The 19,591-nt window shown below is 41.5% G+C and overlaps 1 protein-coding gene across 7 annotated transcripts in view; it reads left to right on the top strand.

Annotated features, from left to right (window-relative positions):
- The window catches only part of ZFAT (zinc finger and AT-hook domain containing), a 113,849-nt gene that overhangs the window by 35,390 nt on the left and 58,868 nt on the right, over positions 1 to 19,591 (top strand). For 4 of the 7 annotated variants that reach the window (XM_072925029.1, XM_072925028.1, XM_072925032.1 and 1 more), the window contains one exon: positions 14,535 to 14,705. In XM_072925029.1, coding sequence (XP_072781130.1) covers positions 14,552 to 14,705 — 154 coding nt within the window. In that variant the 5' untranslated portion in view covers positions 14,535 to 14,551. Of the gene's footprint in view, positions 1 to 5,323; positions 5,548 to 14,534; positions 14,706 to 19,591 lie in introns of those variants that run through there. The other 3 variants (XM_072925034.1, XM_072925033.1, XM_030266736.4) reach the window with 3 other exon arrangements.

Genomic DNA, 19,591 nt, shown 5'->3' with positions numbered 1-19,591 from the left:
GAATAGTGACACATCCCGTTGGTGGCCAGTCACTAGTGGTGTTTCCGCTCAGTACTCAGTCCAGCTCTGATTAAGATCTTTATTGATGACCTGGATGAGGGGATTAAATGTACCTTCATTAAAGTACACCAAAGGACATTAAGGACACCAAACTGAGAGGGAATGAGGGCTGCTGGAGGGTAGGAAGGTTCTGCAGAGGGATCTAGACAGGCTGGATTGACAGACCCAGACCAGTTGTATGAGGTTCAAAAAGGCCAAGTGCTGTGTCCTGCCCTTGTGTCCCAGCAAGGTCCTGCAGTTCCCCAGGCTGGAGACAGAGTGCCAGGAGAGTTGCCGAGTGGGAAAGGCCCTGGGGGTGCTGGCCAACAAGCAGCCAAACATGAGCCGGCGTGTGCCCACATGGGAAAGAAGGCTGCTGGCCTCCTGGCTCCTGTGTCAGCAATAGTGTGGCCAGCAGGACCAGGGCACTCACCGGCTGTCCCCCTGTACTTGGCACGGTGAGGACACACCTCAAGTGCCGTGTCCAGTTCCAGGTCCCTCACTACAAGGAGACTGAGGGGCCCAGATAAGAGCAGTGGAGCTGGGGAAGGCTCTGGAGCACAAGTCTGATGAGGAGCAGCAGAGGGAGCTGGGGGTGCTCAGCCTGGAGATAAGGACGCTTGGGGGCACTTGATTGCTCTCTACAGCCACCTGAAAGGAGGGTGTATCAGAGGGGAGTTGGCCTCTTCTCCCAAGTTGTGAGAACCCCGGGATTGATTCAGGGGTCTCGTGTGGTGGTAAAGTTTCTCCTCCAACCTTTGCTTCCAAAGAAAAACTCTGCAGCCTCTTGTTTGGTCTCAAGGCAGTTTATTGCTAGTTATCTAAAAGATTGTCTTCGCCCGCTGCGGCTGCTTTGGTCAGCGGCCCAGGCAGAGGCACACACACTCCTGATACCCTCACTGCCTGGTGTCTCCATCGTCTCTCTCCCCGCCCAGGGCTGCTGCTATATTTTATATGATATATTATGTGTTATATGTTTACAGATTTTCCCCAATACCTACTACCTATGTTACAATATACGTTTCTACTCTAAACCAATCTGTGAGTGCCATCACCAGGAACATGGAGGTAAGGAAGAAGAAGGAGGAAGAACAGGATTAGGCCCACTTTCCTCCATCTTAGAACTCCTGACCCCCCTGTACAAAGTAAAAGCCCCCTGTACAGGTGTTAAAATCCCCCTGTACAATACTAAAAAATTTTTCCCTCTAATTTGTAACTACTTTTACTATACCATCTAACCCTCTGTGACCGCTTGTTCCACCTTCAAAGTTGGTAACCCATTCCATGGCTCAAACTCAAAATCACAGCTGTTTTCAGCTGCTTGCCAGGGTCTAAAATGCTTCTGACCAAGGCCTGGAACCTCTGCAAATGTCTGAGGGACATTTTGAGTTCCGACACCAAGTAACAAGTGACAGGAGGTAAAAGGCCTCAAGTTGCACCAGGGAAAGTTTAGGTCCAATATTACTGGATATTCACAGAAAGGGTTGTCAGGCATTGGAACTGCCCAGGGAATTGTTTGCAAGCAAATACAGGAAACTCAAATGCAGTAGAGTGTATGTGTATTGTATAATTATTAAAAAACCCAGATAGATATTTTGTGCTTTTTCCATTCTACAGCAAGTGCACACAAAGTTGAAGATATTTATTTTACACTGTTTCTTGTAATATTTAGCTTCTTATACCTGAGTTCTGCTCTCTTGTTAGAATGCTTCATGCACTCTACTTCATAAAATGCTAAAGGATTTTTGTCTTAAAATATTGGTATTATAATAAAAATCAGGTTGATAATTCAAACACTGGAAGGTCATTAAGTGTCTAAATCAAGGCTGTTGGCATATGTCTGTTTTTATTCTCTGTTGGTGTTTTTTGTTGCAGATCCTTAGGTCACAGTCACATAATTTACTGCTTTCTCTCACCGGACAACTGCCTCATTTAGCCAGTTATTGTATCTTCCCTCTACAGAGCTTTGCCTCATTTTGTTTTGGGTGCTTATGGGACTTTTATTGATTTGCTCTTTCAACAGAAATTACTTTACTTTCTGAAATGCTTGTGGGGGAAAAAAAAAGCAAAGTGACACACTGAAGTTTAGGGTAAATTTTCCCTAACTGGATATCTTCAATGTAAGACATCTAGGATAAGGGGATTTAAAAGTAATTATCACATTTAAGCACTGATGCTAAAATTTTCAACTATAGAACTACGTAAAGCTTTTCAAAGAACATTGCAAATGTCACAGTGAGGAAGCAGAAAAGGAGGAAGATGCAATTAATTAATGCTGTTTTTATGTCATAAATGAACTCAGAGAAAAATCTGTTCCTAATCTTGCTTTATAAAACCTCATGTTTACCTCTCAACATTTTCCAGCTTCTGTAACAAACCAGGCAGAGTCTTGTGTTACAGATGAGCCCTGTGCTGTGTAGCCTTCATTCATATCTAGGTCAGGTACGTCAGCAATGCTGAATGAGTCAGAGATTCTGAACAAATGCAGTGTATGACTGTGGGATGTGAAAGATTCCCAGAAATAGCTTATGCAAATGGAAATGAAAACTGTACAAAGCAGTATTAATTCTAACTTTTGATTGATTTTATCACCTTAATTCTGTGGGGCTGCTCTAATGGAACAGCCAAGAAGCTGCACTCTTTTTTCACCCTTGGGAATACACATCTCCAGTGAAATGCTTTTCCTATTTGTGAATAAAACCATGTAACTGGGAAAAGGAGAAGTCAGCATCTGCTGTGCCCTCAGTAAGGGCATCCACACTCTGTTCATGGATTCCAGCTCCAGATACAGGCTGAAACCCTGTGCAATACTGAACTTGCTCTGTATTTGAACTTTGCATTCTCTAGTACTTGGTAGAGATTATTGTTGTTATTATTATTATTATACAAGAGCTGGTTCAGGAGAAGCCAACTCATACCAGCCAGGCATGGAGGCTGTGAGAAGGAGCTACTCAGTGGGCTGAAGAGAAGGAACTGGGAGCTGTATTTGATAAACACTTGTGTTTGCAGGAGCTTATCTGCAAGTGGCTAGTGAGATGTCAGGGGTGAGAGAGAAAGTGCAGAAAGCATCTGCAAAGAGCACTTGAGAAAAACAGGAAAGATATTCCTGTGAATGAAAAGTGGCACTGGGGCCTGAAAAATAACAAAAGAGATCAGACAAGAGGATGTGCAGGAGGGACAAGGAAAGCATGGGTGGTGTGGGCCTTGAGTTTTGTCAATAAGGAAACTGTGACAGAATGAGATGAACAGACCAGGATCAGGGTCCTGCTTGACACGAGATCTGTTCATAGAATCACAGAATATCCTGAGCTGGAAGGGACCATCAAAGGATCCTTGATGTCCAGGTCAGGAGTCACTGCTGTGTCAAGAGGGCCTCACAATCGATGCTGGTGATTCCAGTACCTGGATTTGTCTTGTGTGTGGTAAAGCTGAACTCTGCTGGTGACGAATTATGTGGCTTTTGACATGATGCCACTTCAAAGAACTTGAGGGTATTTTTATTTAAGCTGTGAAATTGCTGATCCAGAGCTGCAAAAGTTTTGCTTGATGTAGCTCTCTGACCTGGCCAGGCACCTCAACAGTGATAGCTTTTCTTTCTTTTCTGACATCCAACAGACAGACCTGCCGCCCACCCCCCCACCCCCAAACATTTTGACTAGGCCAGGCAGCAAAGCTCAGCAATTCCAACTCCGATTTGCTGTCTTAGGTAAAGAAAAAACCTTTATGAATGTAGCCTTTTAAACAGGCTTGTGATTGTGCAAAGCAGAAGTGTATGCAGTATGTGTATGTAAAAAGTAAACCACGTGGCACATGGATGCTCAGCCAAGGGTTCTATGTGAAGACAAGTGCTTTTCTTGGCACGACAATCCACCCCACTTGCTGTAGTGAGGCTCAGTGACTCAAGGACCAGAGAATGTTCTTTCAATGCCAAGGTAAGGATGAATATTATTCATGTCCAAAAAAGAGCACAGTCCTTTCCTTTCATGGGCAGTATGTGCTTGAGCAGAACTGTGCTTTCATCTTTATTGCGCCAAGAAGTATGAAATGTTGTCCAGAAGATATGTGTAGTCCGCGGGAAGAGGGGCAGAAATGGGCACAAGGAGTCCAGAAAGTAAAGAGGGTGGGTCAAGGCAGATGGGTTCCCAGTGTTGCTTCTCATGAGGTCAGAACACCCAGTGATGACTCTGCTACAGTATTGCTCTGTTATTTGCATTTGGTCAAAGGAAACAAAAAAAATTTGCAGAGGAGCAACCACAGCCTCTGGAAAGGTCTGGTCTTTCCCTTCTGCCTTCTACTCAGGTCTCTGACATAAATTCCAAAGAACATGTTTTTGTAAGAGTTGTCTCATCTAAGTAATTCTGAGTAAGAGAAGCTTTGATGGGTGAAACGATGGAGCAAAGCTCTGCGTAAAGCTGGAAGAAGTTGACACCAGCAAGAAGTGACTTTTACACACAAATGACCCTGGTTCCTCACACTTGCTTTTGCACACCCACAAGCACCAAGCGTGTTTGTTCAGATAGTCCTGCCAGAGTTACCTGTGGTGACACAGAGGACAAGGGACACACAGCCTGGTTCCCCATGATCTCAGCTCTTACCTCAGAGGATAGCTTTAATTAGGAAGAAATCCTTCACCGTGAGGGTGGCAACACTGCAGATTCTTGAGTCAGTCAGACTCAGGATTCACAGGGAATCTGTGGATGTTCCTGCAAGTGTTCAAGGCCAGGTGGAATGGGGTCGAACAATCTGGTTTAGAGGAAGATCTATCTCCCTGCCCATGGCAAAGGGGCTTGAACGAGACCCTTCCACCCAGTGCATTCTATGACTAGTGCTTAAGTACCAGGCTCATTAAAACACATTTTGCCCACAGGTGGTGAATTAAAACGCCTTTGGCACCCGAGGCTGTGCCAGCCTGAGCTGTGCAGCTCCGGGGTCCTGAGGCGGGCAGGGGGTGCTCAGAGGGGCACGGGGGACTGCGGGTGTGGCGGCTGCTCCGGGTGTCCCCCGCCACAGTGCTCCTGTCCCGACCCGCGTGTCCCCCGCCACAGTGCTCCTGTCCCGACCCGCGTGTCCCCCGCCACACCGCCCCCGTCCTGACCCGCGTGTCCCCCGCCACACCACCCCTGTCCCGACCCGCGTGTCCCCCGCCACAGTGCTCCTGTCCCGACCCGCGTGTCCCCCGCCACACCGCCCCCGTCCCCACCCCTGTCCCGACCCCTGTCCCGACCCTTCTCCCGCCGCCCTCAGCCCGCGGGCGGCGCCTCAGGGGCCGCGGCCCCGCGCTGTCGCCACTGCGCAGGCGCTGCCCCGCCCCGCCCCGCCGAGCCGAGCCGCCACTGCCGTGTCGGCCGCGGCAGATTCGCCATAAGGCGCCGCTCGGGGACCCGGCTTTCGGTGGTGTTGGTTTTTTTTTTTTCCCTTTTCCCTCGCTCTGTTTTCCAAGCGGGCCACGCTCGGCCCCCGGCGCGCTGTCCCGCCGAGCCCCCGCGGCCATGGAGGCGGCGGCTGCAGGTGAGCGGGGCCGGGCCTGGCGGGCGGGGGAGCGCGCAGGGATCCCCGCGCGGCGGGCGGGGGAAGCGGTTCCGGCAGGGCGCTGTTGCCGCTCCTTCCGCACGGCAAGTAGTTCCCGGCGCGGCAGCCGACGCCCCGCGCTGCGTGGGCCATGGGGGCTGTGGGGCCGGGGGGGCTCCAGGAGCTGCCGGAGGGCTCGGGCAGCCGGAGCCTGGAGTGCTGCAGTGCCCGGCCGCCCGTCCTGGAGCTGCCGCTCAGCAGCGAGTGGGGAAGAGCTGGGAAGGAGCAGCTGGAGCTGCTGCTGGTGCCGAGTTGGAGCGTGGAGACCTTTGCAGGATGTGAGGGGGCCTGCAGGGAAGCCGGAGAGGGGCTCTTCCTCTAGAACTGTAGCGATAGGACAAGGAGTAATGGGTACCAACTGAAACAGGGGAATTTTAGTCTGGATATTAGGAAGAAGTTCTTTACTCTGAGGGTAGTGAGACTGTAACAGGGTCACAAGGAAAGTTGTGGCTGCCCCAAGCCTGGCAGTGTTCAGAGCCAGGCTGGATAAAGCCTTGGGCAACCTGGTCTGATGGGAAGTATCCTTGGCAGGGAGGTTGGGACTGGATGATCCTTAAGGTGTGTTCCAGCCCCTTTCCACGCTCTGATTCCGTGATTCTGTGCTCAGCTGGGTTTGAAACACTCGTGAGCTCCTCTGGCAGTCACTCCAAACAGTGTTATCAGCTCAAGGTCCCCACAGCTCAGCTGCAGAAGGCAGATGTTCAGGATGTGTTAAAGATGTTTTCACTGCACTGGCATCTCAGGCCTTCGTGTGCCTTGTACTGCCATGGCTTTCATTCGAGCAGTGAATAAAGTTACTCAGAGGTGGCAGCCCGAGGAGTGCTGTGTATGTGCCTTCTGCATTTCACAATCCTTATGTGCTGCTGCAGTACAAATCTGTGAAGTGATGTTGCAATAATTTATTGCCTGTTAATTACCCTGTATACTCAAATTTGGCTTCTGGTTGTCATTCCCCAAGTTGATTTCTTAATTTTTAGAATCCTGAGTTATTTCTACCTGTCCTACAAAGTACTGATGGATAGTTTACAGCTCAAACCACCACTAAGGAGTAATAGCCATACTCTAAAACTCAGAAAGTTCAACTGCAACATGAAGAAGAATCTCTTTATGTTGAGGATGGTGCTGCAACAGGTAGCCCAGGGAGGTGGTGGAGTCTCCTTTTCTGGGGACATTAAAAATCCACCTGGATACATTCCTGTGTCATCTGGTCTAGGTGATCCAGCTTTGGTGGGAGGGTTGGACTAGATGGTCTCCAGAGGTGCCTTCCAACCCTATCTATTCTGTGATTCTATGAAATGGGATTTTATGCTAAAGAAAATTGCACTATCAGGAGAATAAGTGAGTAGCAGAGTAGCTAACAGGTGCTGTGTTACTTATGGACTATTGTTAAAACATTTAAGGACTGCTTTATATCCTGGGGTCCAAATTCTCTTACTACTAGTGCTACTAATAAATTCGTATTTATTCAAGCACATTTGTCTTAATAAAAAGTGTTCTGAGTGTGGTTGAACCCAGAGCTCTCATGAGTGCACAGTATTTTTGATTTTGCTGCTGCTGAGGTGTATCTGACCTCAGATGTTTTTCCTTATGGCTGCTTCCAAAAATCTGGTTCAGTGTTTCATCTTGAAGCTGATGACTGATGAAGTAGTTTGTGCTTCTACTTTGAGGGCTTCTGAGTGGTTTTGGTTTATGGTAGTGCACCTTACACATTTTGGTATTATGCATTAGTGTATTTTAGTGGAACCTTAAGCAGTGTTGTGTTTAGCCACATGAGGGAGATCTTAGAACATGAAAATAAAAATGTCTTGCTATAAAATGTACTTGCTGTGGCTTTTTTTTTCCCCTTAATGATGGAAAAGCTATTATTTTCGTTGTTGGATCAAGTGATTATTCTAAAGTGAAAAAATTTCATAGTTATTTGAATATCCTATTAAATCCATCTTATATCCCAGTAAGGAATTTTATATATTTTAGCCAACAGAAGTCTGTGGAGACAGTTGTCTTCTTTTAAAGAACTTTATTTAACTTTTTTTCCAGGAGCATTTGTGAAGATGGTGTGTGTAATGCAGAAAAATGCATGTCCTCTTATTTGCTGTCATCAGTTAAACTCCAGCAGTTTCAAATGCAAGTTTCTTTTCACAAATACAGTATCAGACAGGTTAAATACAATGTGTTTGGGTTAGGTGAGAGTGCCACAGGTGGGCCTGGGTGAAGCTTGTGGAGCTCAGCAAGGCCAAGTTCCAGGTCCTGCACTTGGGTCAGGGCAAGCCTGAGCACAAACACAAACTGGGCAGGAGCAGGGACGGGGCTGGAGCAGCCCTGACGAGGACTTGGGCTGTTGGTGGGTGAGAGGCTGGACATGACCCAGCAATGTGCTCTGGCAGCCCAGAGACCTAACGTGTGTGGCTGCATCCAGAGCAGGTGGAGGGAGAGGATTCTGCCCTGTTGCTCTGCCCTGGTAATGAAACAGATTTTTGGAGGTCACTTAACAAAATGAATTAAGCATTTATAGTCTAGCTTGTAGAGTTATATGTTGAATTTTAACCTTTTACTTAAGAAACCTCTGCCAAGGTACAAAAGGGCATAAGAAAATGCAAATTTCTGAAGCTTCTTTTATAAAGAACAATATCAAAAAGGACCAAAAATACAAAGAACACAGATAAAGAGGCTCCTCTGCCACTAAGCCTACGGAGACTGACAGACGGTACTCAGATAAGCACCAAAAGCACACAGGCAGAGAGGAAGAGTTCAAAAGTTCAACCGTGAGGAAGACCACGATCTTCAGCCCCAAGAGACCACCAGAGACCCCCGCAGGACTACCACAGCAAACCATGCATGCCTACAAGGGTGTGGACCTATTTAGCATGAGAGGCTAAATGAGGGGGCCAGGGCTTGCACAGAAAAATTGTGTAATGTACTGCATATGGAACACCTTTGGGAATAAAGGTGTGGGTCCGACTAAGGCTCAGTGCACAAGTCTTGGAGGGCGATCTCACTTGTGCTGGCAATACATACCCACTCCATAACTACCCCAGGCTGTGGAGTCTTATTTATTTATCCCACGTATCGCTTCAGTGAGACACCAGCTGCAGTGCTGTGCCCACCCCTGGGACCCCAGACAAGGGAAGGAAGCTCTTTGGATGCTGGAACAACTGAGCTATGTTGAACTCTACGTATATTGGTATTACCAATATTGAGAACGGGACGTGCCTTGGCTTGTCTGGCCCTGCTGCTGACCACGTAGTGGCCACTGTGGTGTTGCACCCCAGAGACACTTGGCTAGCTGGATGTTGCAGCTGGGCACGTGGAGACAAGTCCAGGCAAGCCAGAGCCCCAGTGGTGGTGGGATGGAGCTTCCCTCTCGCAGGCTCTGCTCCCTCAGAGGTTTTCCTCTGCCAGAGAGGCTTTTAAGGCTATGGTGAAGGAAAGGAGTCGGTTCTCATGGAGGGTTTAATCCAGAGCTTTTATTCTGGCTCGCAGGCCTCTGAATCTAGCAGCAGCTCCAAGCAGAACTCTGAATCCTATCACTGCTCTATCAGAACTCCCGGACCGCATGGTTCCCCTCTCTTTTACCTGGGGGAGGGGTGAAGGGATTGGGAGCCACCAAGCAGGTACAGGAGAGGAAGTCTCAAGGGACAAAGGGCACCAATGCCCCCTGGGGGTAGAGGGCATCTTTTGAATCTGCCCAATCACTCAATGCCCTTCTGGCATTCCAGGAGTGACAGGCAGTGCCCAGCGGGGGTCAGGGTGGCGAAAGGAGGAGTGGTTGACACACCTGAGCTAAGCCCAAATACCTCCAAGGTGGCATCACACTGCAGCATACATTATGAAGTGTTCTGATTGCAATGTGCAAAATATTATGTCAGAAAGTATTCAATGATTTGGATCTTAATTTTGTTTCACTCCTGACATTTCATGTGCCTAACAGCACACAATGGATGTTTAAATAGAGAACAGTAAGAATGGGACAGGCACACAGTGATACTTGTCCAGAATAAGGACTTAGACCTTTTTATAGGCTTTGCTGAGCCCCAGCCAGTCTGTATCAACTTGGTGCTTCCTGGTCAGCTTCTAAAAATTCTGGACACAAAGTGGATGTGTACCTACTTTGGAGCTGCAGCAGCAGGGAGAGATCAGCTGCAAAGCAGGCAGTAATTTCAGAGGGGTCATGTCCTTCATGACACCTGGTTTTGTAGTTCTTCATTTTACACTTTGCCTTTTCTCTGGTCCTCAGTTATATCTTTCCAAGCAGAAAAAAAAAAACCAACTGATTTATTTAACTGCTCATGTGTGCTGTGTTTGTTATTGATCTTCCTTATTTCTGTACCTTTTAAGGCTGTTGATTATAATTATTATTATTTTAGTAGAGGAACAATATCCAAAGATGTAAGCCCAATATGGATATTTTCTATTTTTCAATAGGTCTTTTTATTATAGGACCATCTCTTTTATAGGTCTGTCTGGTTTAGCTCTAAGGTTTTGTTTCTGAGGAGTGCAGTTTCTAGCCTTGTTTTGAGGCTGTCTTTAAAGTGTTTGCTATAATTGAGATCTCTTTCACAGAAAACTTCTCCAGACCATTATAAAATGACAGCAAATTGAAAAATTTATTTTGCAATGGGCTCACCTTCTTTGAAGGGTCTTTTTCCTATACAGATTGCTTTTTATTGCACAGGCTCTTGGGCAGGCCTGTTACTGTTGAGATGTTTTTAAAATCTTGCTGCATTCTGATTTTTATTTTTTAAGTTACTAAAATTACCCTTAGTGACCTGTCTAACTGTTTTTTTTACCTTAAATTTGACACAGTTTAAATCTTCTTTTGCTTTCCGCATTTGATGACACTTCTATGAAAATGTTTTCTTCTATTGAAAGTTCATTTCACTGCTATTTAGCTGTGCTAGATTTTTCCTTCCCGTTTCTAAACCTTCTTTGATGATTAGCATCAAATATGATGCTTTTAAATAGCCTTCATGCTGCTTTCAAGGATTTAGCTTGTCTAGGAACTTTTTAGTCTTTTTTGTGGTCTGTTTTGTTAAAGATGCTTTTTATCTTCATATAGTTTGCATTGTTGAAGTGAAGCATAAACATTTGGTTCTTTATCACTCTTTAAGAGGGCTTTTGAGTAGTACTTTAATCATGGTTATAGAGTAACTCTCAAATAATGTCACTTTGAAAAGGGTCTGTTTCTCCTCATGTGTTTCTCTGTCTGCTTGCTGGGTGAAGCAGTTATTAATGGTGTCTAAACATTTAATCTTGGCATCCTATCCTGACCTGACATTTAACCACTCTGCATAAGGCTAATTAAAGCCTAATTACTTGTCTTAAACAAAAGTAATTGGCTTTTTACATGCTGCTTTCATATTAACTGCTACCTCACATTTCATTGCTTCTACCTGAACAGAAGTCTTGTTTATTGTTCTTAGACACTTGAATATCTTACATGTTCAACATTTGTGTGTGAAAAGTTCTTTTACAAAACAGATAATTTGATTGGAATTGCTGTGTCCACTTTTTCTACTTTTTATTGTACTTGATATCTGTACAGAAAGAACAGAAAGAGGAAAAAAAAAACCAAAACAAAACAAAAAGCCCAACAAGACCAAGTCCTACTCTGATGAATAAGATTTTTAATTGCAGAAAGTTCCTTTTAAGAATTTGATGGTGATGAGGCAACAAAGTTTGGTTCAGCTCTGTAGTAAGTTTAGAAAGAAATAAGTTATTATTCATATTCTGAACTTAATTGCTGCATATTTTAGGAAGGTTGACCAGATGCATAATTATTGATCAACTTTTTACACAGGCCAACAAATACCCAGAGACTTTATTTTTTTATTTAATTGTGGAGTTCTAATTCCTTTTAACAGCTGCAGAACTTTAAAGGCACTTACAGAAGTTGTTAACTCTTGCTTGCTTTGAAAGGTAAGGTGAAAAGTTTTGGATGCATTAGAATGATTTAGGGTACAGATAACTATAAATAAAACAAATATAAATACAGATTTGTGTCCTTGCCCTGTGTGTCTTGTGAAAGTAGTTGTTAAAATAAAACAATACCCAATACTGAAATTTCCTTTTATGCAAAATTAAAGTTTTTGGTTAGTTAAAATTGACTTTGCACTAGTTTTGTCATATACTGGTTAAAAGTATATATGACAATAATATATTCCTTGATTCCCTTAAGTACTGTTAATTTCAGTGATCTTTCCAACAGAAGTGCTGCTTTCTTGCCCCTTTCCCATTCCCCACTACAATTTGAAAGCCAAAGAGGACAGATACTGGTTTATGCTTTGTGAAGGGAATCTGCTTCCTAGTCTGCAGCTTGCTCTTTGTTTTTAGAAATCCATTTATTAAACTCCCTTTGCTGTAGATATGCTTAGTGTGAAGGAAAAAAAAAACCCTACTAATTAAGCAATATGCTGAGGGTTTTGGAAGAATTAGAAAAAAAAGACTTTGCTTAAGTTATAGCTCAATTTTCCACATAGTCAATTAAGAAGAAAATTATTGGTATTATTTATTTCAGTGTATATTTAGCACAGCTTATAGGGGCAAGCTGAAGATAATGAATTACCACAAATGTGTTTAGTGAACAGAACATCCCAGATTGGTTTTGGCTGAATTTCCTGACATTTGTGTACCTGCATACTTGATTACTGTTCTTTTCTTTCTCTGCATATTTAATTGCTGCCTAATTAATTGTTCAGTTGATTTCCTACATGATTAATTATTCACTAATTAGTCATTGATTCTATGCATAGTTAATTAACTTACTCCTTATTTGATTTTTACACTTAATTGACTATAATTCATTGCTTTATTGCTACACTGCCTAATTAGCAACTGCGTAATCAATTATTGTTTGCTTATTCCATAGTTGCTTAGTCTGGTGATCAGCACAGTTTATCCTCTGCTCTCTGACCTCCTTTTCCAGTCATTCTACCTAAAATAATTTTATTGCTCCGGTTTCCATCTCACCTCTGAGTAAAGCTCGTGCATCTTCTGTGTGTTCTCCTGATGCTTCCTGCGCCTTCACTGACACTCACAGTGCTTTGCCACCTGGGCAGTTCTCTTCTGGTTTTGGGGGCCTTGCTAATCAAACACTTCTAACACCCACAGAGGCTTCTGGGCACTCTCCTTGCTCTTCTGCCCCTCCCCAAGTGCTCACTGGGAGGAGTGAGAGATAAAGTGGTGTGCAAGTACTGATTGCGGCTGTTGAAGGTGGAGACAAGAGAAAAACACTGAGCCAGAACTTCTAGGGTAAACAGCCAGCAGGTCAGGAAACAGAAACAGAGGCAAATACAATTTCAAAACAGAAATGTCAGCTAAATTGTGAGATTTCAGTTGGTTAAATGTTTAGGTAAATGTTCGTAGGTTTTATTTTGCATTTACATTCAAAGAGAAGAGTTGTTATTGGCTGGGTCAATAACAGGCTTCATGCTCTGTAAAAAAAAAACAACAAAAAACAATAATGCTAACTAGAGCAGAATTAGTTCAAAGGAACATTTCAACATACTGCAATCAAAACAGAAATATCTGTGTGCTCAAGACAGCAGAATGCCTGAGAAGGAGCCCAGCTGAGCTCCTAAGAACATGTTGATTGTACCATACACTTACACAGCTGCTTGTGTGTAATAAGGGAGTATTTCGAACAACAGGAGCAGTATTGGAGCTGTTTTTTCAGAGATACTGTGGAAGAGATGAAGGCATAACCTGCCTGTTGGTTTTGAGCCGTGCTTTTGTTATGTTTCAAGAGCAAATACCTGTAAAAGAGACACCTCTGCTGCTCTTAACTTTCAGGACACCTTAAATATTTTTTTTTTTTGAGTGGGGTGAACTATATAATTAGTGTGCCATGAAAGAGGTAGAATAATTTTCAATAGGGGAGTGCTTAGGTTTGTTTTAAAAACAGGTCACAAAATACAACTTCCATGTTCTCTTATGCCCGGATTCATCCCAAAATTCACAAACTATCACTTTATTTCTGTACTTACCCAGTGATCTCTGGTTTGACTTGTACCTCAGAAGTGCTGCTTGTTCCAGTTTGGTTTCAGTGGGTTTATGTCCCTAATTTTCTGTAGGGAGGTGGAGGGAGAGCAGCAATTGCAACAGGGCTCTGGACCAGAGCTTCATACATGTAGCTGGAGAACAGGTGTGCTGTTAAAATTGGTTGCTGGTTGTTTTTTTGTTTCATATGACCCTGAAGGGAATGATTGATTTCTTTCTTCAGAAATCACTTATTAAACTAAAAGTCTGCAGTGTTAGAAAACAGTAATCCTCTGAATTTCTCTGGCTAAAATCTCTGGCTTTTTAAAATCTGGGATTATATTAATCCTTCTTTATTGTTATTTACTTTCTGACGCTTTGCTTTCATATCACACGTCAAGTACCTGTGAATTTTAAAAAAACATAAAGCTTTATCTAAAAAGTTGTGTCAAATTGACCAGGGGGCATTTTAATGGCATTCTTCATTTGATCCTGCTGCTTGAAGGTTTTTAGTTTGTTTTTTGTTTTGTTTGTTTGTTTTTCTTAAATCAACAGGAACTTTTCATGGAACTCAATAAGGACATCATGTCTTACATATAATTTTACCATGTGTTTGAAAATATATAAAATTATAATGATGTTTGAGGCTGGAAGGGGAAAAAGGTCTTAAATTGTTCTTCTTCCTTTTGTGTCCTGTTAAAACATTTCTAAGATTTTAGCCAGAAGAAATTATTTGCCCTATGAGGATCTAGCTGGGAGTTTACCCATTTCTTAAATTAATTCATTTGGGGATGTATTATGAATGTGTTCATTTCACCTCATTGCTGCCTGTTATGTGTCTTAAGTAAATTATAGTTACTATGTTGACTGAACGAAATCTCAGTAACTCATGATAACATAAATAACTTATATTTGAAAACACTAACTCATTGTTTTTAAACTTGCTTTTCCAGGGATCAATTCCATCTTCATGTGTAAGCTTTGTAACTTATTTTCACCGAGTAAGTCCGAGCTGTTGTCTCATGTCTCTGAGAAACACAAAGAAGAAGGGACCGGTGTGGATGACATCATTATTCCTCTCCAGCCTCTAACCGTACCCACAAACACAAGCAAAGATGGAAAAGGTACATTCAGAAATTGAGAGAAACGTAATTTTCAATGTTACATATTTTTTTAATAAAACCTGTGGTGTGATGACTCTGGATTGTGTATAGAATGGTTTCCGTAATTTGTTTTTATAATAAGCACTGTGCAGCTGTCACCCCAAATTTCATTCAGCACAGAATAGATTACATAACAGATATGGATAAACTCAACGTGTTTTAGGGAATGATGACATTGGTTCATTAATTTTCAATGTCAAGTATAGTAAAGTTTGCTTCCTACAGCTTTAATTTGAGCTCTGTACTGGGAGCAGTGGGAAGGTTGTCAAGCAGCCATCTGGACACCATGGTGAAAAGCAATCAGGACACCATGGGTGAGGGTGTGTCTTGAGGCTTAGGTGTCATTTTTGAGTGGTCTAAATTGTTTGTTGTGATTCAGGTAATGTTAATAGTTCTCTTCCAAAAAGAGAAGTGGCATAATTCATAATTTATAACTGTGTTTTGATAGTGATGCTGGTAAATAAAGCAATCAGAAGTTGAATTAGCTACACATAAAAATTTTATTGTGCAATGGAAGAAGTTACATTTCTTCCTTTCCATTTTTAACTGATCATAAATTCCATCCGTTGGAATATTGGCAATGGGTTCAAAATAATTCAGACTTTTTATCTTCTTTTATGCTCTTACTAAGTAATGGATTTATATTGCTGGCAAACCTCTTATTTAACACAAATACTAGGATTTTTCAATCTCTGTAATTTCTGGATTTTAAAAGCTATGTGCTTATGAATCAACCGCCCTCTAATATCATACATTCAATAATTTTTTTGTTGTTAACATATGTATGTGATGTTTCTTTGCTTATTTACCAGCAGTAATTCAGTAGTTATATTAATTTCACCAATGTAAGAAGATATTTCTAATTATGATCATTTAGTATTTCACTAGAGCTGCTGTCTACTCAGGTGGCTGGTGAGGAAAAAATCTCACCAGAGTATTATTTCACATAGTGCCCAAAATTACCAATGTATCAGAAGATGATGAATAAATTTCAAATCAGTTTTCAAAATGTTATTCTAATTTTATTTTCATAGCACAGAATTAATTCTTTGGGCATGCGAAATGCCTTTTCCTTTCTCAAATCTTTGTTTCCTGTTATCCCTCCACTACATATGTTTCTGAGCACAGTGAGACTGGTACCTTGTAACATACTCCTTTTAGTAAAAAGGGGTTCTTCTGTAAACTTCACTTTGTATTTTTGTCAGGAGTATCTGCACTTTTTATATTGTATGTGATCAGCATGCATTGTACATTTATGAGGATAGTTTGTAATTACCATTATGATCTGCAGCAATAGAAATTAGACATAATCAGCTTTTAAGAAAACAACTTTGCAAATCTTATGTAAAATATAACATTCTTAAGTTATATATTCATAATTTACCTTTCTAATTATTCTTGGTGAATACTTTATTCATCTGATGTGTTCATATGGTGCCACCTTTTTCAGGTTATGTAGCCCAACTCTTTGCCATCTGATGTCAGTAAGAATGTCAAGGTAAATTACTTTTCCATAGTTTTCAAGTCATGTTCTAGGCATTCTTTAACATTTCTCCTTTCCTATCAGGCAGATTGATTGGAGAAGAGGGTTCTGAAGTCCCATTGAATTATTTTCTGTGTTCTGTTTAAAAAAAAATACAGTATTCTACAGTTGAGCATAGGATTTGGAAAAAGTTCTTCTTTCAAAACATTAATTATTCCCTCCTGCTGTGGAATCTGTAGCAAATAAAACTTGGAAAGTTTGTAGTATACAATTATTTGTCAGTGAACCAGTCTTTGTAGTAATTCAGTATTGTCACTGAAAGGAGAAATAATTGGTGAATGACAGTCTTAGAAATTACAACTTTCAGTACTTGGTGACTAATAGATGAAGGTATTTTTCTCATTTGAAAGTGTAAATTCTTTTCCAATTATTGGTAAATACTGTAGCTACCCCACAATTGGTATAGAAGAGTGAATGCTGAGTTGCTAATGGAGCTCTTTGTTCTGCTTCAGTAATGAATTAATGATTTTATAAATACTGGGGACAAGTAAAGTGCTAGGCATGTAATATATGTTTATTACTCTAGTGTTATTTTATTTACAGTGCTCTCTGCTGAATTTTGTTTAGTCACACCACTTTCCCATTGTTAAGCCATAATCTATTTAGAGTTGATTTGTCCTAAATATTTTGGCACAATGATGTTAAAATTTTTTTAATGGAGTGGGACCAAGGGTCCCAGGGAGATGTTGCTGTTATACATCTATGCACAAGTCACATTTTGTCCAGCACTGGAATGTGACATCTTTGTTTTGGGAAATGACAGGTAATTGTAGTCGTTCATGCTCCAGTTCAGCCTAGGGCTTTTTATAATTCTTCATAATGATCTCCGTTTCCTTCAGAGTGCTTGTCAAAATTCAACTTTCTTTTGCTTCTGCTTAGTCAGATTGGTGAGGATTTGTGGGCATCAATGGCCCTGGTTTCATCTGCTCATACTGTTATTACCTGATGGATTGTTTTTGGTTTGGGCTGTATCTGGATTATGGGATGCATGTCTCTGTCTGTTGTGAAACCTTGAAGGAAGTTACAGTTTGAGTATCACAGTTTCCTTCGAGGAGTGCAGCTCCCTAAGGTCACTTAGAACCACGGTGTGTACATCACCTTCATCCTTGCCTGATCACAAAAACACACACAGAGCCTGCATTCACACCTGGGGGACAGGAGGTGTTGCAGGTGCTGTGATACAAACACAGAACTGTAATAAAATAAGGCTGAGGATGAGATTTATATGCATGCATTTGTGTGACACTGTGTGCAGAAGAGTCTGAATATGTTGTGCTGTTGTAACTGATGAATTTAAGCTTTTTATACTGACATTTGAGGAAGGATTCATGTTGCTTAATGTGTCAGCCTGTTAAAATATGATCAGGAGGTTTAAGTGACATTTGCACAAGTGTTTTGTGATTTCTGACAAAATTTTGTATTAAATAGATTGATTTGGACAAGCTTACGTGAACAATTCCTATGAAGAAACAGTATAAAAATAGACACAGTTTATTTCATTACTCTCTTTTTGGAATGTCTTTTTTATGCCTTTGAGTACATAATTATACATCATAGCACAGAATGTCTTCCCTGGATATTGCCATTGCTCATCCAATAGCAGTCAGCATAAAGATTGGTTTCAGTCAGTCTATAATGAGTGCAAAATCCCCAGAAACAATGAAATTGTTCTTGAGGGAACAGGATCTTAATTCAAAATCTTTTTAATGACCAATTTAAAACTTCTATTTATGACTAAGCATCCTTGAAATAAGTGTTGGGGGGGTTATTATTTATTTAATATACTACTTTATTTTTAGCAGTTAAATAGTCTTTTTTCTAACAAGAAATATTTTATTAACTTGGTTATGTACTGGCAGATGAATGAAAATGTTCTACTATTAAATTACTGGGTGCTGTTGATCTTAGGTGGTTTAAGCTGGAATTTGTATTCTGCAGTGTGGAGAGCTCTCTGGAGGCAAGCTGGGTAGAGAGACAGCTGGAATTTGTGGTTATGTGCCTCTTTAAAAATTTAATTCTGTCATTGTTAACTCAAAGTAGCTTGAGATAAGTTCTGTCTTGGAAAAAGGAAACAAAGGAGCAATGAAATCACTGATAAGCCTTGGAAGTTCTGGTGATGTATCAGCTCTCCCATTAGCCCTCCTGTTCCTGTGTTTGTTGCTGCCTGCCTCATGCCACCAAACCTTTTACATGGTTGAGAACTGCTGTCAATTCTCCTACTGCTGCACACATTTACAAACATTCTTTGTTTATTTGCCACACCATTAAGTGTGATAAGAACTGCAATTTTGTAAGCCATAGCAGAAGTTCTATCACTAGCCATCTAAAGGAGCAGCTTTCATATTTCCACTTGCATGCAAAATTTTATTTCAATTTTGGTCTTAATGTGAAAGTGCTGTTCTGTTTTTCATTAAATTTGCACTAAAACAGTCAGGAAGAAGAGACTCTTTGACCTGATTTTTCTTAATTTCTTTTTGTTGGGTAATCTGATGATTGCATTGGAAGAAATGAAAAGAATATCATAGAGAATATGGTGGTTGCATTCATTCTTTGAAGCCTTGGATTTAACTATTTTATAGTAGTCTGACCAGCATCCACATGTGTATTCCTCATGTTGGACAATTAGCAGACTGTGGCCTTTTGATGGGTTGATGTAAAGATAATTGTTGTTGGGTTTGTTTTAATTGTTTGTTAATCAACTTAAATACTGATTGCTGTGATGGCTATCAAAATAGCATGAATGGGAATAAAGAGGAGTTTTGAGAGCACTGAAATCACCCCTTTCTTTTTGGCTGAAATTGACAGAACTACTTTTCCTAGAGTAGCATGAAATTTCAGGACACTGATGGAGAGTTTTAAAAAGTTAAGGGAAACAGTTGCTTTTTTCTATTCATAGTAAGGTTTCTTGGCAGTTTTAAGCAGACAGGTATTCAGTCACTCCTGTAAGAAGACAGAATGCATTCTTTTTAATCTCACAGTAATTACATGGTTAACTCAAAGCTGTGGTCTCTGCTTGTGAGGTTTTGTTTGTTTGATATGTTTTAGGGAAATGCTGACTAGGTTACAAATAACATGATGCTGCTTTCTTCTGTTCTCCTGCATCATCTTCCTTTAAGATTCCTTAAGTCATTTACTTTTCCATAACCTCTAAATCAACCAATTCAAAAAGGTCTTTCAGCATCTGTTCTTGAAAAAATTTTCTAGTTCGGGTTTTTTTTTAATATTCTCTCTTTTTGTGATTTTTCAGACTTCTACATTGTCAATCTCAATTTATCAGTACAGCAGTGATGAGAGAAATCTTAAG

Source organism: Taeniopygia guttata, chromosome 2 (genome assembly GCF_048771995.1).
Source record: "Taeniopygia guttata chromosome 2, bTaeGut7.mat, whole genome shotgun sequence".
In the NCBI taxonomy this organism is placed as follows: Eukaryota; Metazoa; Chordata; class Aves; order Passeriformes; family Estrildidae; genus Taeniopygia; species Taeniopygia guttata.
This window is presented reverse-complemented; position numbering and strand designations above follow the sequence as displayed.